At 39.4% G+C, this 24761-nt stretch overlaps 1 protein-coding gene across 1 annotated transcript in view; it reads right to left on the minus strand.

The window, feature by feature from the left end:
• The window catches only part of LOC104633363 (putative acyl-CoA dehydrogenase 6), a 91243-nt gene that overhangs the window by 17399 nt on the left and 49083 nt on the right, over positions 1-24761 (minus strand). The window contains exons 3-5 of the mRNA XM_075746161.1: positions 17028-17157; positions 9442-9548; positions 3326-3493 (exon numbers count right to left, since the gene is read on the minus strand). Coding sequence (XP_075602276.1) covers positions 3326-3493; positions 9442-9548; positions 17028-17157 — 405 coding nt within the window. The remainder of the gene's footprint in view (positions 1-3325; positions 3494-9441; positions 9549-17027; positions 17158-24761) is intronic.

The following is a 24761-nucleotide window of genomic DNA, read 5'->3' on the forward strand; positions in this document are numbered from 1 at the left end:
ATATTCTGTCTTGAGAGAAAGGCAGTTGCTCTCTCCTGACACCCTTTAGTGCCATTAGAAATGGAAAGAGGCACATTTTAAATTGCAGCCTGAGAAACACGCTCTTTCCCCTTTCCTGGGTGCTCTTCTCGGTTATCTCCTCCTTGCAATCTACCCTAGTGCTATCTGAGGACTCAGAGGACAAACCAGTGCACAAGTAGTTACCAGATTAGGGCTGCAAGCCATCTGTCTATATATCTTACACACAGATGTTTTACAACTTGTTAGATTCTCTTTCATCATATGAGAAAGTCAGCTTTTTTTTAACACATCATTAGTATGAGGAGCATTCACTTAATTTGGATATCTGTTGTGAATCCACACTGACGTTATCCAAATTCCCTTTATGAGAAATGTATTCAGCAGTGTCTGTCAAATCTACACCATGATTTGCTTCACCCCAGAATAGACACTGTACACACCTAAAATTAGAAGAAGCAAATCCTACTTCATATCTCCAATAAATTACCAGTTGTTGAATTTAATAATTCACTTTCAGACTTGGAACTTTTTTTTATCACTGCATTGTACAAGTATGAAACTATTAAGATGTTCATGAGAAATGCTGGACTAGTCTCCCATGGCCTTCCAGCTGCTAGCAAGGAATGAGTAACCGCTGCGCCATGGATCCCTTCCTTACCCTGCCATATAGGCTGGTGAGTGCAGCAGTTAGTCAGACATAACATGCTCGTTCTTGAGCTTTGACACACATACATCTACAGACGCTTGATAGTGCATCATTTGGTGATGTCCTCCAGGCACTTCCCGTACAGTCTTAGTCTGCTGCCCTCCAAGGAGCACAATCTTTGGCAGACAGACATCCTTAGGATGTACCAAAACAGCTGGGGCTTCCTCCTCACATCTGTGTCAAATGGCAGCCTTTTCCATACTTTTCCTCTTTGCCTTCCTGACAAATCTCACTTCTGATATGACCCACCCACTGAGCACAATCAACTGTCTTAATACTTCATTTCAAAAGGTCACCAATCTTGGTTACAGTGACCCTTTTGGAGGTCAATATCTGTATCATGAATGAAAGCACATACACTTTGAGGAGTGCCATTTTTGTGTCTAGGAAGACTTCTACACTTCTGCAGATCAACTTCAGGTGACTCAGGCAATTTTTCTACTCAAAATCTATTTACTGCAGGTAAAGAAGGTCTGTGTACAGGCCTGTTAGGTCAGTGTAACCTAACAACAACCCCCCACCCCAAAGCTACAATGACTCGCGCATCTTTTTGGAATAAGTAAAGTAGCTGAAAACCTCCAAGTCAGTTTCTGTATATGTGATCTGCCTCTAACAGTGGGTTGGCTGCTTTGTTGTTTTTGGAAAACTGATCTCAGAGAAGTAGTATTGAATTTGCACTCTGACCCTTTCCTGAAAAATCAGAAGGAGGACTTCATGCAGTTGGCTGATAAGTGAGTTTACCTGGAAATTCAGGGAGATTCTGGTTCCAAGTTACATGTTCGCTCATCACTTACCGACAAGGACAAAGTCGACAACTAGTGAAGCAGCTCAGGTCCATCTTCTCTGAGCTCCCTTTCAAAGCCTGTCTTGCATGAGCAACGGTTGTAGACACTCACAACCCACTCAGAACTTGGCTTAATTCCCAAGGCAACTCATTTGCTTGACTGACTTCACACTGAAATTCACTTACAAGACATTCCCTTAAGTAGCTGTCATCACCCTCTTTTGCAACACTGGAGACCTGGGTTTTGTTCGCAGTCTGATCCATCAAGTGAACATATGGACCTTCACTTCATTGCCACAGCGGTGTCCCTACATGTGAAATGCTGATGATGAGATGTATTTTGTATGTAAAATACTCTGAATTGACTGAACAAAAATGCTGTAGGTTTTAATATTTGTTATTATATATTAAATTAATTATAAAACTATTATAAATTATATATTATATTTTAAATATATATTATTTTTTATTTTATTATTTATATTTATATTTAATTTATATTATTATAACCTTAACTGTATCCTCTCTGAATGTCCTGTAAGCACAGAGCACATTATTCCTGCAAGGTCTGCAGACTACTCAGGAACAGACACCATGTGGACTGTACCACTGAAACTTGTACCCTTAGATCAGAATGTATTTCTTCAGTGTCTTCACCTAAATTACTTATCCTCTTCAAAAACAAACCCCTACTTCCAACATCTCTGAAGCTTTCACTCCAGCCCACCTTTAACTCACAGACTATTTTTGCAATTTAAACTGATAATGATAGTAGCGCCCTGGCAAAAAGAGCCATGAAGCACCCTGGGCATGCCTGCACTTCTCTTCAGCACGCCCACCAGGTTGGGTGGTGGAGGAAGGTTATCAGAGGAAGATCAGGACCATCCACACAATACAATCACAGCACAGCACTGCATCCTTCTAGTATTCAATACAACTGGTCAGTAAACCCACCCTGAGTCAGATATGGCCCATGGGCTCCTGGGAGGCAGGTGTTGGCATGTGGGCTAAGATTGTTTTGGGAGGTATTTCCCAAGTTTGAAATCTCTAAACGCTTTATCCTTTTATTTTCACATGTTTGAGAATCACTTTCAATATTTTCTGAAGAAATAAGACAGCAAGCTGAAAAATACTTCTCCATTCATTGAAAAAAAGTAGTATACATTCTGTTCACCAGTCCTCATACAAAACAGGAAAGATAATTTTGGAACATTTTGGAAATATAATTTAAGAACATTTTGCATATAGTTCATATGTAGCAAAAATCTATGTAAATAGAGTAATATGTTATTTATTTCATGGACTGTTTGCATCTTCATGCCTTTTGGGGACCTAAAAACAAGATAAAAGTTTTGTGGAACTTCTCCAAAACTAAAAGACACTGGATATTATAACTTCCAAAAAAATGTTGGCTCTATTTTTAGTGATTTCTCTGAGGTTGAGATTTTGTCCTTGGCATTGACTTGTCTATTCATTCTCACCGAAGGTTATGAAATATTCCCATGCAAATGTATCTGAACAACTTTTATAAATTTATTTTTGGCAAAAAGGATTCTCCATGTAAAATTATTTGGGAGTGACAGGCTGAAGTCTGCAAAATATTGAACTTTCTTCTCATTTCCTTGTCCCCTACTTTTTTGTGGAAGCGTGCAAATGCATTTCAGAACCAACTTTGTATGACAGTGAAACACCTAACTTAGAAGAGCATTTACGGGTGCAGTCCTTTCTGTCAAACACCTTTCCTTCTTGTATTGGGCATACACAAACACACCAAAAAAATCAAATTAGAAGAGAAAGAGTTCTGGTGTTATTACCGGGTAGATTCATTGGCAGACATATGAGAGATTTATTTCGATGGGGAGGTCCTTCACTGGTGTTTGCCAGCAGGCACATCCAGTCCGCTTGGCACCCGGATGTAGTCCACATCTTACCACCATTTATGATATATTCATCACCTTTTCTCACAGCTGTCGTCTTGATATCTATTTCAAAACATAGGAAATGAAGGGTTATTCTTGTGAAGGAGGGATAAGCTGGTCCCTGTACGACTGACAGAGTTCCCTTGCTCTCAGACAGACAACTAACATCTGGTCGCCCCTTCAAGCCTCTCAAGTCCTTTAACACTTCCAGGCTGCACAAGGCAGACCTGTTTGGACAACTCTTGGAAGGCAAGCCAGGGAAACAAGACCACTTCTCTCACCCTCCTTTAGGTGGAGTCTTCATCCCAGTGGATGAATGCAGAAAACTCTCCCTAAGTAAATTTGGTTGTCAAAAACTGTGATCAGAAACATTTCATTCTGATGTGATCTATTATGTGTTTCTGTTGCTGAGCATGTTAGTCACTGAGGATGCCATTAATTTCAGAGTCCTGACTTATACAAACATAAGCCTCAATATCTGTGTATGCATAAAGATATACGAACACGCACTTCCTGCATGTTCTTGGTCAGAATGGCGTAATAAATTCAAAGCTAGTAAACTTTCAAAAGGCCAAGTCTAAATGCTAAGAATGTCTGTACATGAAGGAGTTCTAAACATCTGCTATTAATACCCCCTGGCAAAAAACAATCTTATTTTCATCCGTGAATGTTCACATCAGGCTGCAAGCAGCCCTAGCTGCAACAGAGAGCCGGAGTGAATCATTAGTTATTATTTACGCTCCAGCAGAATCTCCAAAGGGCTGGCTTCTTTCCCCTGCAACTGAATTTCTTCAACTAAAACCCCAACTGAGGAAGGCTCTCTAACAGACACCTAGCTTTATGGAGGTGATGGTAAAAGAGAACCCTGCCACACCCCCTAATAGCACCTGTAAATCTAATGAGACTATAAAGTCCATAGAGCCCACCTACTGAGGGAGGCAGTAGACTTGGAGGGGTAGGAGTCAGACACCAAGTGAAGTGAGTGGGCAGGCACATTTAAGTCACCTGGTTATACCTTCATACAGACCCATCTCAGTCAGAACATGAACCTTTTTCCCAAAGGTTCTAAACATAAAGCAAAACCAAGTATCTGATCCTCATCTACAAGATAAACTGGGGCTGAGGTCAGCATGTCTGAAAAGAAGTCTTGTTAATGAACGAACTGGGGAAAAATGATGGGAGAAAATTGTATAAGGTATAAGACAAGGGAATATCAAATATAGCTATGGCTAAAAACTTACAAGCAGATAATGATGAACAGTGAGGGAAAGAGATAGTACTAATGTGGATAAAAACAGTAGTCATATAGCTATTTAGTCAATGAAAGGACTAAGCCAAATCTTTCCATGGGACTTGATATGAAATCTGTATAATAATGAAGGCCAAACAGAAGGAATCTAAAGTACTGATGCTCATAATACATGGACACAGACACTGGACAATCATATACATGGAGACTAAATAATAAATGAAGGACACACAAGAGTCTGAATAAGAAATATGACACTGTACTGAAGCACAGTGAAAAGGACGGGAGCATAGACAGTGATTTACATCATACATCCCTTTGCTGTGGAACAGCTACTGAAGAGATAAGACAGAGGTCACACAGAAGGTCTGCAGAAGAACAATGAACACTGTGATGTTATCACAAATGTAAACAGTTCTTGTAAGCATGGCATCACAGGGGAGTAACCACCCAAATACAGATTAAAGAAGAAATGCCTTGCTAATGGGAATGTTCAAGTACTCCCAGATGTGATGGTAGACAGTTTGCTTCGAACACTTGAGAAACGACTATTGAAAATTGACTTATGAAGAGTTGATTCTCTTTAATTTTAATTAGAAGAAATATGATGAAGTCAACAAATAAGTTTTATGTTTAAAATACAGCAGGCTTTGAAAACCTACTTAACAAAGTCAAGTGGACTCAGTTGCATGGATATTGCCAGGAAGATAATTTGGAATATTTGACTGTAATTATTCTCCTTGATAGAGCATAGCTCTGGGAAAAGGCTACTTCAGTGGGTGCTCCGTAACTCATTTTTGGCAGGTCCACACCATTGGCCCTGTAGTGCCTATAACTCAACAACTTACAAAGCATGCTGTGAGGGCCCCTTCTAGGAAAGGCCACAAGGCATCATTGAAAGGCATATGGTACAGCCAGTGCCATATAAGCAACCAGGGCTGGTCACTTCCCCATTCAAATCACAACATACTTGAGCCTCAAGTTTTCTTCTCCACTGTGCTCTTGAGTTCAGCCATATATCTAAATAGATGTGACATAAGGAAAGGCCGGCTTCAACTTTTAAGGTCAGTACTACAATCAAAGATAGGCAATAAGTATTCTTAAAGTAAAAAATGAAGAACACATATCTGGAATTTACATCAGCACAGGGGAAAAAACCCCAAAACTTGCATGAAATAGCTTCAAGTCTAACTGAATTAATAATCACTTAAAAAAACCAAGGTATGGCCTACAGGAAAGGAAAGGGATTCATCATCGAAGTAAGCTACAGTTTGGAGCTCAGAAGGTAAGAACTGCTGCAGGTCAAACTAAGTTATATCTTGCAGATGAAAACCAGCAAAATCAAAGATTGAGGGGGCGAACAAAAATGTTTTGGCCACAGAAATGAAAACAGAATGAGAAAAAAACATGAGGCATACAGAGGACACCTCAAAACTAAAGAAATATTTCACATGCAATTACAAAAAGATTCACAATATAGCTGACAAAAGCAAGACATCTACAGGAAGGACTGTACAGAAATCAAAATTAGTGAAAACAGAGGTTGTTGGTTTTGGCAATCTGCACAGCCTGAGGATACATTTGGAAAGAAAAAAGAATTCAATTTACCAGTGGTATCTTATTTAAAACTAATCTGATTTGTTTGTTACAAAAATGGACTTTCTAGAGAGAAGCACAACAGGAAAAATTCTGTTGGACCCAAGTAAACTAAAATTGATACTACTAGGCAACTATGAGTTAAAATTTTGAAAAGATAAGAATTAGGATGAAAGTGGAAATGCGGGTAAGGAACTTGGCAAAGGGGAAATTGCATCAGGTTGCATTAAAAGAGGAAGTGCTGATGTGCAGGGAGGGTACTATTGGAGCTCCTCCTTGGATATCAGCCTTTGGACAAAACTTTTTGAATATTTCCATTAATGATCTTTAAAAGAAGAATAGGAATACACTAATGAAATTTGCTGGTGACACAAACTTGGGAGATATCACCAACACACACAACTGAAGTACTGCCCAGCAAGAAAGGAACGATCTTGAGTTTTTAAATTCAACATGGCAAGTACAAATACTTAGGCACAAAGTAATAAAAATGATTGCTGTATCTTACAATGTTTCAATAGCAAACTGCTCATGAAGATGATCTGCATAGTTAATCACAAGATTCGCAAGCCAGCAAACTGTTATGTAACATTCCATATCAGAGGGTAATGTTTCCATTAGGGTTGGAGAAGTATTTGTGCCATTATAGACACTGTGTGCAATTTTGGGTTTTCGTGCTCAAAAAAAGATGACCTAAACCCAGAAAAGCAGAAAGATTGTATTCCATTGAGACAAAATGGCACAAGATATCGATGTTGAAGAGGTAGACACAAACAGGGCTACTTGGTGCAGTTGCCTGGAAGATGTAACTTGAAGAAAGAAGAAGCGTTTTCCGTGATGTGTTCTTACATTTCTCTCACAGACTATCAGCAAAACATTATATAAATTGTGGAACAGTAGCGAGAGAGAATGAGACAAAATCATTACAATCAACACAAATGTGTATGCTTTGTGGTACCAAGAATCCTGAAATTAAAGAAAGACACTTTCTATATCAATTGTTCTGTACTGTTCTGCTTGCCAAGTCATCTCTGTGCTAGTTTTGTCGTACATGGTCAATACTATGTACAATATACAACAATGACATTTAAAAGCAGACAGGTGCTCCTTCAAATTGACTTGAAATTTATATAAGATTAATATACACAGTCCTTTTTGTTCTGTTGAATTTTGAATAAATTCATTCCAGGCACCTTTCACTTCTTGTGTAGAGAAACTTTTTTTTTTTTTTTCCTTCTGTGTTCGCATCACCTTCAGTAATTTTGGAACTGGCAGAAGAAAATGCTAGATGCACCTTACTCTGTGTCATTCTTCAGTTGAAAATACACCAGCTCACATGTCAGAAGCATGTCCTCAACCTTCACAGATGAACAGTTGCTAACCTTTACTACCCCTTCATTTACCCAAGGGAGACAAACATCCCAACACCACGAGAAACCAAAGGAAGTATCAAGTGCAGTTTCATGCAGTTTAGTCCACCTTAAAGCTGGGCCACCTGGAGATGATATGTTCTCTCTGCCTCGTGCAAACCAGTGCTACTCAGAACATAAGCTAGTGCTGCTCATGCCTAAGTTGTCCATTTAATTACCCTTTAGAAGCATTGTAACCTGGTTTCTGGATTTATACCAGGGATCAGATCTTTCATGACAGGTGAAAAAGTATTGTCATTTCATCCTGCAGTCTGCCTCACAGCTTCAGTCTGGGTTCATCAGGTAATCCTAGTTGATTCCAAATTTCTCTTTACCTGTATTAATCCAAGTGTATCATACCAATTAAACTAGATGATAAACAACATGCAGCTAAAAAAAATATTTATGTTACTTATTATCTGGAACACTGCATCAAAAAATTAAAATCATATTTAGAAATTTCTGATAATCATCTAATTAAACTAGAGAGGCATTAATTAAAATAAATGATGTTGTATTTCCTACATTAGCAAAATTTAAATTCCAAATTATTTTAATGAAAAACAAGTCTATAAAAATTATGGCATTCTTCTTATGAACAAAATCAATTAATTAGAAAGGTACACAGCAATGGATCATGCCGGAAGACCTGGTCCCATTATTTCATTATCCCCATTACCTCTTTTGAAAACTACCTGCTGCACCCTTGCTCTAACACTGAATAATTACCTATTTGTCTTGAGAAAACAATATGAGTTTTGTCCAGGACATGGACATAGGACTCTGTTGATCAAAAAAACTTTTGTCAAACTTGGTGATTTTGTCTGCAGAAAGACATCTCAGTAATTTGTAAGAGTACAATGTTCAGCTTAGCCATCCTGCGTCCAACAACAAAACCTCTACAAGTGATTTCTTGTCATTCCTTTTTCCTTGAAGTCCACGATACACAGTCAGATGAGATATCTTTTACTTTTTCTACAGTATCTGTTTTAACACAACTGTTCAAATTATCTACTGCCTCAAGAACTTTAGAATAATAGTTTCATTTGTCCATGTTTTTAAACATATTCCTGCACTAAACCAAGAAAAACAGTTGCATGCAAAGTAACTAAATCACAAAGCTAATAGATTTGGCATGGCGAATTCTTCATTAGCTCTAAGTAAAACAATCACCAGTTCAGAGACATTTTTGCTGCACAAGAATGACAGAAATGGCTGAGGTGAGGTAAGAATGAGCAAGAGGAACCCATTGTGAAAGTGATGACGTCATTTTCAGAATAGACTAGCTCTGCAAGTTGCCCACGTTCAGTGGAGAGGTCTGTTTTAAGGAAGTGCAAGCTTTAGTACAGTTGAACACCCCCTACCATGTACGTCTGCAGGTTTGCACAACTGACGGTGGCTGTGCAACTACAGGAGGTGCTGGAGCTCGGACAGACCAGGGGAGGCAGCAGCAGAACAAACACTGGGAGAAATCTAGGGCCAGCATGACAGCTGCATATTACTCTGTTGTGCTCAGCCCGTACAGGGTTATAGCTATTGATTCACTGACAAATATATCCAATTTGATTGCTTTTGGATACATCAGAGGCATGCGTTACTGCTCCTGGAATATTACTTTTTTGCTCTCACCACACCAGACTTGCCTTCCTTTGTATTTCTTACAAATAATAGTGGCAAAATGAAAGGTCAGGGAAACCAGATTCTTTCCATTAAAATACCAAGCTGTCTAAAATTGGCAATTTGATAGGTTAACTTACTTGCGACATCTGACCCAGCTCCAGCTTCACTGATTCCCAAGCAAGCCACAAAATCTCCAGCTATAGTTGGTGCAAGGAACTGTTTTTTCAACTCATCAGAACCAAACCTGCAACATTATAATGGAAAAAAAAAAAATAGGATATTAAAAGCTTTTGACAGTAAACTTTATTTACAAGTTAGTTCCAAATTTTGTTCTACCCACACAGCGATCAATTTTCCTATGACTAGGTAAAACCTGTCCCAGAGCCAAAAGACTCTCCAAAGCTATGATTCAGAGCCTCCACCAGGAGTGCAGTCACAATCACTTTAAACAAGGTTTTTACAAACGTTCAGCCATCTTACTCCCACAAAAACGTGTGGTCTAGATGCCCAAAATCTGATCTTTATGACTGTTGTTTTGAGAGCTATCACATCTAAATAAACATAGTCCCTGTGGTTTCCCCTCAATGCTCCTGCACCAGTCTGCAGTCAGCCAGGATGGAGGACCTGCTCTCTGCATATCTTCTGACTTTTGCACCAGCTCTTTGCCAGGTTTTATTTGTAACTGAAAAGTTATGACATGTGATGGCCATCCTCTGCAAATATCTGAATTTACATTACTAATATTTCACATCTGCATTTAAATCACACAGTGAAATCCAGTAGTGCTTCTGCCCAGCTGTTCTTTTACTCCCCACAAAAATAAAAAGGGAAACAGCGAACTGCTGATGGAACTTTAACCAAAAAATTCAATTGGTCATATTTCAATCCAGTTAAGAGGCACCTTCTTTTTTTCCAACAGTTAGCTGCTTTCATTGATTCAAAACATGGTCCATCTCATTTCATGGTTGATTTTGTCCTAATTAACGTTCACTGGTTTGGTCCTGCAGTATAAGTATGAGTACGGTGAGCTCATGGTCTAGTTCTTGAACCTCTCCTGTGCTAGACTGAAATTCATGGATTTTCTGTGAGCAGAAATCCACAAAAGCCAAGTTCCTCCTCAGCCTCCTCTTCAGTATGAGGCTTCTCAGGTCAGCATCTCCACTCATCTCCTTAGGCTCGACGGCTGCCTAAGCAGGCTGCAGTTGCCTGGGCCCTCCTTCTACAGCACTGTCCCAGTACTTCCAAAGGAGTGATGCCATTTCAGCTAGGACTCTGACCCTTCCTCTCCACTCCAACGCTGACACAAAACTGTCAAAGGACACAGGATGGCCAGAGAACAGACTGGGAGCTGGCAGACACTTGCACTTTGTGCACACAGGGAGCTCAATTCCTAGTCCTATCCCTGCTGATAATCATGGCAGCAATCCCAAATAAATACTAGAAGTGAGCTTGGAGTGTTTATTCCTTCCTCCAGCATGCTGGGACAAAGTCCCCATGGCTGTTACGCAGTGTGCTTTGTTGTGTTGTGTTTTTTTTTTCTTTTCCTTGCGACATGATCAAGTATGGCCAGCTGAACATTCATTAGACAAAAAAACCTCAACCAACAACATGAAAAATCAGATTTTGAGAGGAGCTAGCTGGGATTTTTGGCAATGCTTTCTGATGCTTACAACGTTGCCAACCTTTAGTTATTTCAACAGAGGCTTTCCATGACAAAAAAATTTTCTCAGAATCATGTTTTTGGTTTGATACCTTTGTTCGGTTGGTTTAACTTCCAGAAAACAGTTCAGCTCTTCCCAAAATGAGGCTACAGAAGAATTTATTTTGCAATTAAAAAAAAAAGTCTGGCAGCACTATCTGCAGAAGATCATGGGTCTCCATGCCTTGCAGGAAGGACATGCATCTCAGCACGCAGCTAGCTATTGTGTTAGAAATATGTTGTTTCTGTAAAAGTCTACCCATCTTAAATGCATCGCAGAAAAATCTCAGGTTTGCATAAATGCAATAACAATTCTTTACAGTTTAACAGCTCCAGAATCAGAAAACTGTTTGCAATGAGACCGTGCTCTGGCTCAACGCAGCTCAGACTACGTCTGCTTTCTGGGCTGGGGCCATACACCAAAGCATAGTTTCCCCTGTGATTAACTGTGCAGCCTTAGCATCGCTCTAAAATATATTTCCATACATGTGTGTATGTATACACACATACACACACAAATCTACAGTCAATAAACCAGAGCTCCTTGTTAATGCTGCGTAACCCAGAATTCCCAAGTGTGAGATTCTGACACATTAAGAGTTGCGTAAAAGCGGTCCATCCTTTCTTGCTCCACACTTTATAAGTAACATGGGCGGAATGTCGTGAATACAAACACAAAAATGACAATGGTATACAATGTTGTAAATGGTAGGTAAAAGGAAAATAAAACCATGGCAAAACACAGATGTAAGAACACTTCCTTGATCCACATAGTTCTGTTTATGTGCTCTGCCAATTAGAAATTTGAAGTCATTGTTATTCATCTCAAATATATATAAAAATCTGGTTTCTGACAGGTTAGATTGCTACATTGAATGAAAATATGTCTATCGCACATCACTATTCTGACTTAATTGGGCCGATAATCATCTTGGTAGAACCACAGATCTTTTGTTTCTTCGGCTTCCGGGGAAAAAAGCTGAGCTGAAGTGAATTAATTAAATTAGTAAGGAAAGTTCCACTCAGAACTGACAGATACACTAGTATGATACACTATTAAGTCCAAATTGAAATTCTGAATATGAACAGCTGCAGGCAGCTCTAACTCAGCTCTCAGCAATTGATCAACTCAAGTTTTCTTGCAGTGGAGCTCACGCATTTGAGCACTACTCACCACTGAAGCAAAAATAAAGAAAAAAAAAAAGGAAGAAGAAATTTTCAGATGAACTATGCATTATTCTACAGTATCTCAAAGAGGACACAACAGTTTACTCATGGACTTCCTCTGACCTACTGCTGCTTTCCTTCTTACATACTAGCAAGCGGTGAATTTCTCCCAATTGTCTTTCTGTTCTGCTCCTACACTCAAACTATTAATAACTATTAACAAGCCACGTGCCACGCTTTTGCTTCAGTCCTGCACAGGCATCCTACCATCTGATGTCCAGGTCCAGCTTAGCAGTACTCCTTGGATCTTCAAGATACAGTAAAGCAAGAAAAATACCAAAAGGGAAGAGATGCTCTTTACAGGCACAGAAAGGGTCAGAAATGCATGGTGAACAGCAGCAAGCATCCTCGGGCAGCATGGAAGCCTCATTAAGTTCAGTAATTTACATAACCTGCATTTAAAAGAATCCACACCGCAATCAGCTTTCTCTCCTTGAGTCCCTATTTCAGTCAAGATAAGAAGACGTGCAAGTTTAAAAAAAAAAAAACCAAAAAAACCCCCACATTTAGAAAACTTATTTAGTTTTTGTGAAAGACAGCATAAGAAAAAAAGCAGTAAGTGCTCTGGCTCCCAGTTTTTATCAAGCCTTTAAGCTTCAGCTATTTGAAGATTTTATGAAATAAATTGCTCTGTTCGAGCTACTGCTATGTTCTGAAAAGAATACAGAAGAGAAGCCTGTATGAGGCTACCTGATGGGTGTGACTACCTCATGAAGATGAGACTACCTGAAGGGTTTTGGTTATGAATGATTACGTCAATCTTCTATTTATTTAGGAATGCATTTTGCACTAAGATGCAGGTGTGGTAAAAGAGGAGTCATATTAAAGATTACTCTCTTCAGATCATGCAGATTTTAAGAGCTACTCATGTGGCTGGTGTCCTGCTGCTACCACACCAGCTCTGGAGACCTCAAGGATGTCCACCAGACAACCTGCCACCGTAGCATGGTGAGGCTGTCACCAGGAGCTGGAGAAACCTCAAAGGCATAGGAACAGTGTGAAGCTGTTTTGAGGAAAGCCAGTTCAGAAGCAGCTGCTTGACTTCACATTGCCCCACCGTATTGCTCTGGCCAGGTTAGACCTTCACAGATATTCAAAACCACAAAGCAGCACAACTGGCTATGGATGCAACATAACTAGCCATCACGATAGCAATGCTTAATTCTACTTTTTTTTTTTTTTAACAGTATGTTGAAAGCTGCACCTATAACAGCCTCTGCTCTATCTCAGGGCAAGATGTGGTCTGTCTTAAGTGCGCTAACAAATTAAGTACCAAAAGTGAGAGAATGAGACAACTCAGTATGTCTGTTCTCCCAGAAGCACAAAACCAAGCTCCCCTGATGCTGTGCTCCTGGGAAAGAAAGCCACTCTGCTCTTGAATGACCTCCTCCCATTTTCACCCTTTTCCCAACTGATCCAGGGGACGATCTTGCTTTTCAAAACTGCTGTTCTGATTGTCAGCTTCTCTTTGTTTCAGCTTCTCTTTGTTACAGCAAACAGGAAAAGAGACAGTGGAATTGTAACCTCTTTGACATGAATTCTCAGATATGCTGCTGTTCAGGGTGGAGAAAGAATCAGTGATGAGAATAGAAAAGCACTCTTCCCAGCAAATACTCATCATTATCCTTACTGTTTTCCTATAAATAATAGGGAGTGGGGGGAGAAGAAAGAAAAAAAAAAAAGAAAAAAAAAGGAAAGTTTACTGCCTACTGCCAAGATAAAAGAGCTCTACACTGATCTGGTATCACTACGAATGTGTCACCCTATAGGTTTGTACAAGCCCAGGGAAATGCATCTCATTCACTCCCTCAGCTGAGAGCTGCTTTCTCCACTCTACTTGTAAGCATGAAAGCAAGTGAAGTATTACATCTGAATACATCTGAAAGACCTGACAGTTACGTTCAGAACCAGACACAAAGGTCAGATCAATGCTGACAAAACATTTTGCATTTAGTTCTCAAATTCAGAACTTCTACTGCTTCACTTAGAGGAATCTGAGGAAAAAAGAAGAAAAAAGAAAAAAGAAAAAAGAAAAAAGAAAAAAGAAAAAAGAAAAAAGAAAAAAGAAAAAAGAAAAAAGAAAAAAGAAAAAAGAAAAAAGAAAAAAGAAAAAAGAAAAAAGAAAAAAGAAAAAAGAAAAAAGAAAAAAGAAAAAGAAAAAGAAAAAGAAAAAAGAAAAAAGAAAAAAGAAAAAAGAAAAAAGAAAAAAGAAAAAAGAAAAAAAAAGAAAAAAGAAAAAAGAAAAAAGAAAAAAGAAAAAAGAAAAAAGAAAAAAGAAAAAAGAAAAAAGTCTGGGTATCTTCAAGTGAAACAAAACTATTTTCTCCAATATTTTTCTACACAATAGAAGCACACATAAATCAAAATCTGCAGGGTTGCTTCCAAGTATGACCATAAATACAGCTTTCTGAAGGCTGTCAGAAAAAAATCATCAAGAATAAAGTGAAAAGAGGCAGGAACAGGGAACAGTTAAACAGATATGGATAGCATTTTCAAAATGACTATACTTTTCGCAGTTTACATAATTAAAACTGTTACTACAACGTACTTCCCATTTAACTGAATATCTCAAAGGCCTTCACAAACTAAGCCTTGCAACAGCCTCTCACTGAAGCAAGAAACCCATGAAAGTTGCAGAAACAGCATCAGGAGGCAACCCAACACTAGATATTTTTCAGGCTTTATTTTTCCAAAGTATGAAAATGTAAAAAGGTGTAGTGTGTGTGTACGCATGCATATGCGCATCCATCCATCCAAACTACTGCACTGTCTATACATCTCACTGAGAGACATCTCTAATTTATACTGGCAGAGGATCTTCATGGTGTATCACATTCAGAGCTGGTTTGCAGGTGCACTTGTAGGTGCTAGATGAATGCTGAATAAAGCCCAAAGTTAGGAAAGCCAACAAAAGGCTTCAGACTAAAACACTCCCCTAGTTTTTTTAGGGGATGATGGCTGATTCCCATATTACTGTTTACTTTGTGCAACATTGATACATCACGTGTAAAAATGTGCAGTTAAGATGCAAAATTCGGATTATCTCTTTGAACTTCTTGAGGATCAGCATAGTACACAGATACCTGTAAAGAAACCATCCAGGCTGTGAATGCAATGTGAACCCATGACTCAGGACAAGAAGTTCGCCCTCTCTCTGTACTGCCTGCAGTAAAGCTGCACCAGTGCTAAATTTCCTGTAGCAACCAAGTTTCTCTACTCACAACCGAGTTTCACTTTTACATCTTAGAGTAGGACACTGTAGTGTACAACTAGTCAGTGGAATTGACTTAACAGTGGAGGAAGAGTTCACTAATACAGGTGCAAATTCAATTACAGATTTCATCGTAGTAATGATATTTTATATACTTACCATTTTATATACTTACCACGAACATCCACTTTAGGATTTCACTAGCACAAAAGTATATAGCCTCACTGCTTCACTACAGCACAACAGAGTAACATAAGGCCAAAAAACTGCAGTGGAGCAAAATCCCATCTTCTTTTACCCACAGATTTTTTTTAAACCTCTGGGAATAAAAGACCATCATGGGAGCAAGGTACTATTCTCTGAAGTCTTTTAAAATACTAGTCTTACCCTCTCAGTTGGACTGAAAAACAGAAGCATTATGTCTGTTGCAACTGACATAATGAACTCCATGCTTTCAGCAAGGTTTTGGTGTATTACACAAAGGAGAAGAACACTTTTAGAAAGATTTCCCATGGCTGAGACCTCCAAAGTTGTACATACCTAGCAGAAGGATACATGGATGTCAAGGTAACAAACAGAGCCTACATTCCAGGCTCTACAATGGATTTACAGGCATTTTCATCCAGAATGGGAAAAAAACCCAACAACAACCAACTCACCCCTTTAATACCCTTCTGTGCAAAAATTCCCCTCTTGTATATCTGTTCTGTGCAGAGAAATTTATGACTTCATCATCATTATTTGAATTTGAATTTAATCCCCACCACCACCTTCCAGAATTTTACGCATATCCATATTCCAGAGGCAAACTGCTGGACCAGCCTGTTGCCTCCCTCTAGTTTTGCAAACATCTGTTTTGATGTGAAACTACTACATGAAGAAGAAGTTGGTAACTGCCACTTTTATTGAGGGAGGAAAAAAAAAAAAAACCAAAACCAAACCAAAACAGATTCAGAAAGTGCAGAAGCCTGAACGATAGCAAGTGATAAAAGGGGAACACTGACACAAGCAAATGCGAAAAAGCAAAATGAGTAATCGCCTGGAATGGGTGTATTCAGGAAGCATGATACTTCTGCTACAGCTGTAGGACTTACACCAATATTGATTGTTATTTCTGAAAATTCACAGTCAGCGAGGAGCACTTTGTAAAGCTGGAAAAAAGCAAGTAAATTACAAAATAGAATTAGACTGATGCTAATTATTACAACTGAATGCATCATTAGTGTGACTGCACTGGGATATCTGGCTAAGAAAAAACACAAACATGAATAGGTGGATTCTGGAAGTAAAACTGTTTTATTGGTTGTGGCACCAAGGTTCTGTGTTTGTAAACATATCATCTACTATTAAATAAGGCATATGTTTTAATATATAATATTCCAACATTTTAAAAAAGTATTTTCTCCCCTAAACCAAACTGGTTGAGAGAGGTAGAGAGTAGGTTCCTTCCTCAAACATTACTGAAGAGCAGCTAGACAATAAATTTGCACAGCAATGATTTTTTTCTACTCCTATAGAGATTGCGTTTTAGGCCCAAACACATAATGATTTGGGTTTTAGGCTAAACCAAACTTTCTGAAAATTACCTTGTAAGAGCAGGAGTAGCCATGCCAGCTTGCACTCCAATAGCCATGGGAATACCTCCACAGCGGATACTTCCCAGCTCTTCTGCCACTGCAATGTTATAGGAGAAGTCCAAGCCCATGCCACCATATTCTGAGAAAAAAAACCAACAAATCTATGACAGTCATATTCCAGATTGGCATCAGTGACAAGGAAAAAAAAAAAAAAAAAAATAGTGCTACTGCAAAGGCTTGCCAACTGCAATTTCACTGCTAATTTTTAAATATTTGACAATTATCAGCTTTCCTTTCAGAAAAGCAATGCCACACTATTCTTTACAAAACCTGAACTTAAAATTACACCTGCTTTAATTACCCACGTGCACATCAGGTCGTCTCCGGATATCCTATGTAGCATCACTACTTTTACTAGAAACAGCAGGATAAAGTGACCGCTGGTGAAAACGACATCAGAAGGCAAAATGATTCTTTCTAACAGCAAGGTCACATGAACAAATCACCACACGGTAAGAAGTCCTTTTATTTCTCCATGATAACGCCTGACACCTGCCCTCACCCCCCCAATGCACTCAAGCTGAGCTCATCTCTTTCTCACACGCGGCAGCCAAGTCAGCCCAGAGCCAGACCGCGTGCATGCAGGTGGCATCCCTATGTTACGTTAATCCACGTTAGACACAAGTACAATGCCAAACACGTGTATTTCATATCCTGGCACCTGGCCGGTGCAGTCATTAAAGCATTTTTCATTAGCAGGAGGCTGACAATGCGGGCCGCTGGCCGGGCGCCAGCACGGGCCGTTCTTCCTCCCCACATTCCAATCTGCAAATTCAATTAAAGAGAATATTATTCTTCACCTCCTCCCCACGCCCAGCGCTGATAAACCCACCACATAGTGAAACACAGAAAAACGCTACATTGCTATGATGGATGAGGTAATTTCTAGCTGTAATAAATAGTTTACAGTCCAAAGGAAATATGGTGAGAAAGAGAAGGTTACTGCTTGACATCATTAGTTGACTGAGCAGCTTTGATTAGATAATAATTGCCAACTTTTTAGTTTTGAAGGCCATCTAAGAAAATTTCAAATAAATAGATACAATTCCCCACCCCTCACACACACAATTAAGGGCAGATGACCCTCTGCCATTTTCACCTGCTGACATCAAACACTATCTGAGCTCACCCCTCTACTGACTTGCTTTGAAATTTTCAAAAACCACCATTAATTAAAAAAATCAAAACACCACAGTGCATATAAACACAGGGCTTTGTGTGCTATCATCTGTTTCCTAAACCCACAGAAACTATCTTTGCATATCCTTTTTCTGCAGAAAGAAAGGAAAACGTAAATGTAAAAGACTAAGCATGAAGTTAATTTTTTAAATAACATTTCTCCTTAGGTCATCCTGAATAGTCTGGATTCTCAGAATTAAGAAAATAGCTACTTTTCCAAACTTTCATCTAAAAATAAAGTATGTTTCTTAAAAATATACACAAAATTAAAATTCTTACTGGGAGCTTAAGCAGTACAGTGAAACAACAGTACTATGGAAATGTGTTCAGCATAATACATAATCCAATTCTCCTCCATCTACAAAGCCCCCATCAATCAGTAAGTGCACTAAGGAATAGTAAGGAATGTATGCACACACAGAGGCACAGCTATTTAAGTATGTGTGGTATGAGACAATTTTTGCTAATTTTAAATTAACCTATTGCAGAGTTATAAGAGATGACCTCAGTTTTGGCACTGCACAAATACTTTCCACTTGATTTTTTTTTTAAAATTAGTCAAGCATTTTATTGCCAAACTACAGTAATTATTAAGCTTGTGTTTGGTTTTGTCTACCAAGCAGTTATATTCCTGTCTTTCACTTAATTTCACAAAATAAAACCTTAATTTCTTGATTTACCCAAAGCTTCACAAGAGGAATGCTATGCACAAAAATGACCCGAAGGACGACTGTTTTATGCAAGTGTACAGCTTACACACATTCTTTGTTCATACCACAACTCATTATATACTACTATGTAACAGACTTGCCTTGGTCTTATTTGAGATTAGTTACTAAGTGGTACGTTTTAAAACAAAATGCTGCAAAAAGCCAGCTCTGAAAGTGATGATGCTGAAGGAATTTCCTACCAAAGGGAGGACACAAATCAGAACGAAGCCTGGGGAGCTGAGAAGGTGGAGGAGGGAAGCCCTACCAGGCAAAGAGATGATGCATCCTCCGGAGATTTTATAATCTGGGGATCGATAACGCAAGAGACAACCACAGATGCGGCCAAGCAAGAAGGCAGAAGCAAACTCTAAGAACATTAACCAGACAGCAGCCAACTTTTCATCATTCTTGTTCCAGGAGCCCAGGAGAAAGGGTTTCATGGAGAAATGGGAGTGGTTTGATGGATGATTACACAGAACGCCTCTTCTGAGCCCAAAGCACTTGCTTGAGACAGACATTCACTTGTCAGTGAGCCTGTGCAGCTATGTCCCAAAGTAATTTGGGTAACTTACGCCGTAGCTAAAGACAGTTGTGTACTATCTCTTTGGAGAACCGGATCTGCGCATCGAGACGTGCTGCCAGCAGCGTCACACACAGCAATAGCAGACAGCACCGGCTCCAAGCACCGATGAAACTTACTTTTTTTTCCCAGTGCAGGGTGGCAGCCTGGCTTCCACAGCCCCGCTGTCAGTGCTCCAGTCTGCTGTCTTGGGGCTGGTCCGAGCACATCACCCTGCGTGCCCCAGGACTCAGATCTTAAACCGAGACAAAACCACCATTCGTGGTTTTCGTTTTTTGTTCTTATTTCCACCTGTCACAGCCATGCAGTGAATAGTTTACGGCATGAATGTTTAATTCTTATTTGGAATAAGGCTTCCTCTGTTTGGAATAACTCTTATTTGCACTAAGGGAATAAGTTGGTAGGAGGGTTATGTTTGCCAGTCCCATCAACAAACACCACTTCCTGGAAGTATCTATAAAACAATGTAATGCTAATAGGTCCATCTAATTGTCATTCAGAAAAGCAAACATCATGTCTAATATAATTTTTGATGAAAAATCCACAATGAAAGGAACCAAATCAACTTAAGATTTTTATTTTTTTTAAAGAATAACAAGCATATGTAAATATTCACATGTAAAATGTTTATGGGGTAAATATTTCATTTAACTTTAAAATGAGATGAGTGACCTTTAGAGAATTGTTTGGCTACATTTCCATTTTTAATTTGAAAGAAATATTAAAAGCACAAAGCACAACTAGGCAGAAAGTCTAATACACTAATGCTTTTATAATTCAAAACAGGTAGAAAAAGGCAAGTCTGCTATATTCAAATTGTTGCTCTTTTGCTGACACAACTTCCATCTGTTAAAATTAATATTTGATATCTTATCCTTTGTTCGATTTCAGGTTCTTTTACAGAGAAATTAAATTATAAAGCCCAAAGCAAGAACACATGAATATGCAGACCATGGGGAGGACCCAGGCTGGAGAAGGGGAAAAATGTGAGGAGGAAGGAGCAGCAGAGAGGAGCTGTCATGGACTGCCTGCAGCCCCCCCCAGCTACAGACTGATGGCCTGCAGCCCCCCGACTGTCCATCTGCACAGCTTGGGGTGGGGAGGGAGGCAGGTGAGTCAGGAGTGAAGGACTGAGGTTGAGCCTGGGAAGAAGGGGGAGGGATGGGGGGAACATGCTGGTTTAATCTTCCTTTGTTTCTCACTACACAAATTTATTTTAATTGGCAGCAAATTAAATTAATTTTTCCCCAAGCCAAGCCTGCTTTGCCCATGGCGGCAACCGGTGAGCAGCCTCCCTGACTTTATCTCGACAGTCGAGCCTTGCCATCGCATTTTCTCCCATCCTGCTGAGGAGGGGGAGTGAGCAAGCGGCTGGGTGGATGTCTGGCTGCTGGCCAAGGTGAACCCACCACACCATGGTCAGTGTATTAACCTATTTTTCTTTTAAATTGGCTTTGTGCTTTTCTACTAACCACCACCACATTATTTTATCCCCCCACTCCCCAAAAAAGCTCCTTATTTTACATAGGCAACATTTTCTACATGTTAAATTTGTGACACTGCCAGTGGAGCGGGAGTCCAAGAGAAAACAGCAAGTTTTAAAAAACAGTTCTTAAAAGATGCAGATGTACGTTCTACTAAATCTGACAATTTAGGGTATCAGGACTTTTATACATGAATATAGATGGACAGCAAAGATGATACTCAAAAATACAGATAAAACAGCAAGACTCTCTGACGTTCAGCTGCAACATATCAAAACACAAACACTGCTGAGATGATCAGTTGGCAAAACAAAGGCAAAGAACGTCTATGAAGAAGAACTTACACAAGCAAAGGAGAAGCTGAGATCTTTCATACAATCCTTTCATTTTTGTGAAGGCCAACACTTTTCTTGTCACTTGTTCTGCCACAGGCTCCCTGTTCAAATATGACTGTGTTCAATGATGAGACAGGCTTGAAGTCTCTAGCCCAAATTTCATAAGAGTTTACTCTATTTGGAATTTGCTTCTGAACCCCATCTGGTAGCTGTGAGTGGGAATGACAACATCTGTGGCGAAAAGGGTCTATAAGTGAGTTGAAGCATGGAGAAACGGGGGGGTTCAGAGTGTTTTAAGAATGTCACTGAGCCTGGAAAAAGGGATGGTGAGAACACAATACAGCTGTATTGGTAACTGAGTCTTAAATGCTTATATAATTCATCTTATTTGTTTACAGAGCTTCCAAAGTTCACATAAAGTGTATCAACGCCAAAGGAAATAATGAAGTATTATTTCTACTATTGGCACCTAACTCAGTGCAAGAAAACAACAAATGTGTGCTCTTATTTCAAGTGACTAGAAAGACAAATAAAGCATGAATCAACTCCCATTTTTAAGATAGGTCTGAGAGACTTCTACACCTGACACCAAGATGACAGAGCTAATTGCCAGTTTTCAACATAGCCTACAATTTTAAATCAACAGAAGCAAAATTAAGTGTTCAAACCTTACTCACCTGCTATAAATATAGTTCAAGAATTTCAACTCCAGAGGACTACGAAGAGCCTGGAAGTTACTTAATCGCAAACGTCACCAGGTAGGACAGCACAGAAATCCTACTGTAATTCATTTCCTATTCTTTACATAAAAGGAATTACCAAATGGTTAGTCTCCGTGTTGTGCAATTTCCCACAAACCCATTCTGAAAAGTCTAGGCTGAACAAGCTCAGAAAACACCTATTCCCTTCTTGGTTATTTGCTTCTTGCTGGATGCAGTGGAAAAAACCTCTCATTTCACGTAACAGAAACACTGTGCATCCACTTCAGCCTTGTTGAGATAAGCACATATTTTTTTGGTTATTTCACTTGGATCGGTTCACCAAAAAAGAAGAAAAAAACCGCCTTGTACCAGATGCAAAAGTTCCCCTTAACGGATTATCTTAGACAGATGGGTCGAATTCCCTCAGTTTGTCCCAAACTAGGAGGAATTATCGTGCTTTATATTTGTGTTTGGTTGATCCTAGAAAGATCACCACCACATACAGTACTTGATCTCTCACAGATACTCACTAGTTCATCTAAAAAATCCAAGGCAGGTAAGGACCTCTTCTGCTAGCTGAAGTTTCACTCGGTAATATTCCTTCAGGGATCCAGCCCTTTGGGAAAGGAAAACTACAGATTGGCTGCTCATTCCTTTTCAAACGTACACAGTTAGCAGCGTAAATACAATCCCTGAGCAATTAACAGTGCAAATTGTGTGTTCCTGCAATACTCGTTGCTACAGAAGTCACCACGGTTCCTGCTTCAGAAACAAAATTTACTGAGATGAGTGAGGTGATCAGATCTATCTAGCACCATTTTAGATTAAGACAGAGCTACGCTGGAAAATACAGGAGAAACTTCCCCCACAGCATAAGGGTAAAAAAAAACAAACCATAAAGAAACCACAAAACACCACATAGGAACTAGGCAGTGCCTGCCACTGAGCAGATAAACGCACCACAGGACCTGGCCCTAGCTGGGGCCAGCATGGACACACGTACAGAGAGTTCAAAGCTGTGTAGGACACTGCTTTAGAAAACCAGAGCAATATATTCTAAATCACTGGTTGACAACAGCTGCACTTGTTACCCTCTGACTTCCAAAAACCTCCCTCAGAAATTTGGTTTTCTTTATTTTCTAAATGGTTATGCAGTGTCACCAAGAGCCATCTGAGTCAGCAATCACATCTGTATAAATCTTCAAACTCAGAAGGATATCATACCTTTTAAAAAAAATAAAATTAAAAAAAAAAAATCACACAACCCCCCTAAATTGTATACAATGTTATGGGGAAGGAAAAGCTAAGCTGCACAGTACAATAGAATAAAATGTCCACATGGCAACACAAGAAATATTAACAGTGTAAAAAGACATAGTAGCAGAAAAAAAAAGAAAAAAAGAAAAAAGAAAATCCAAGATTGCAAACAGTCCCAAGCACCAGCTATTGCATCAGCTCCAATTCAGAGAAAAAAAACTTTATGCAATCACTGGTCACAGATTCTTCAGTCGTCTTCTGCCTGCTTTTAAACTAAGATTATTTTTCCCCCTCAGCTCTGACCCAACATCAACTCCACAGAAGCCTAGTTATTCCTACATGTTTTTTTCTTTAAGGTTAAAAAGTACAGATCTCAATTATTGTACATTTGAAAAATGTCAGTCAACCTAAATGCTACAGCATGAGGAAAACAAGAAAAAAAACACATGGAAAAATAAAGTCAACAAGTGTATAGGTTGAATATCACACCTCCTGAGCTTCAGCAGCAAAACCACGCTACTTCTCATGGGGTTTCTCTTTGGCAAGCTCATAAACAAACCATAGCCTAGGTTTCACCTCTTGCAACCTCCCCACTGCCTGAGGTCAGTCAATCCTGCAACCTGTTGCACGTCCCCCTGATTTAAGTTTTTCTTGTGGATGCTCAGTTAGACCCTCTGAGTCAGGCTTAACCAACAGGGAATACTGCTCCTCTCCAGCTTGAAGGTTGCCACCCTTCTGATGAACAGGCCAACATTGCATCAACATCCTTTGACATGGCGCGTGTCCACTGGAGTCCTACTGACACCACTGTGAATCAGCCCTCAGAGGCACCGAAATCTGCCTTTGGACTCGATGAGGCATCTGTCAGCCCCGTGTAAAATGTGCTCTTCCTCCCAAGAAAACAACTGCACAGCTGCTCAGCAAGCTTCTTTTAAACATGTTCATTCATTTTGAACAGGTAATAAACCAATTAATCTCACACCTGTACAAGAATGAAGGAGATACATCACCTTTATGTGCTGCTGGTGCTCCTATTCAGGACTCTTCCTCTCATGTGAACTACCACAAACTACTATGAAAAGTTCATGTTACTCTGCAACACAGAAAATTTTCCTCCAACAGGATCTGAAGTGTGAATACACAAATAGATATTATGAGGAATCTATGGTAATGTACAGACATTCCACATCCTGTAGGTGAACAGGGAAAGAAAATGGGAATACACTTATCAATAGGTAACAGACAGAGCGAGCCCAAAGAACATTCTCATTTAAGCACAGCAGAGAGAAAAGACGAGTAACAGGACTGAATAGAAGTATATAAATTTGTAAGGATTTTTTTAAAAGCTGGATGAAAAGGGGTCAAGATCTGAAATCAGAAGAAATTGTACTCGGTTTTTTAGCAAATCCTATCAGCAAAAAGCAGACTAATTATCTA

This window comes from Balearica regulorum, chromosome 2 (genome assembly GCF_011004875.1).
Source record: "Balearica regulorum gibbericeps isolate bBalReg1 chromosome 2, bBalReg1.pri, whole genome shotgun sequence".
NCBI lineage: Eukaryota > Metazoa > Chordata > Aves > Gruiformes > Gruidae > Balearica > Balearica regulorum.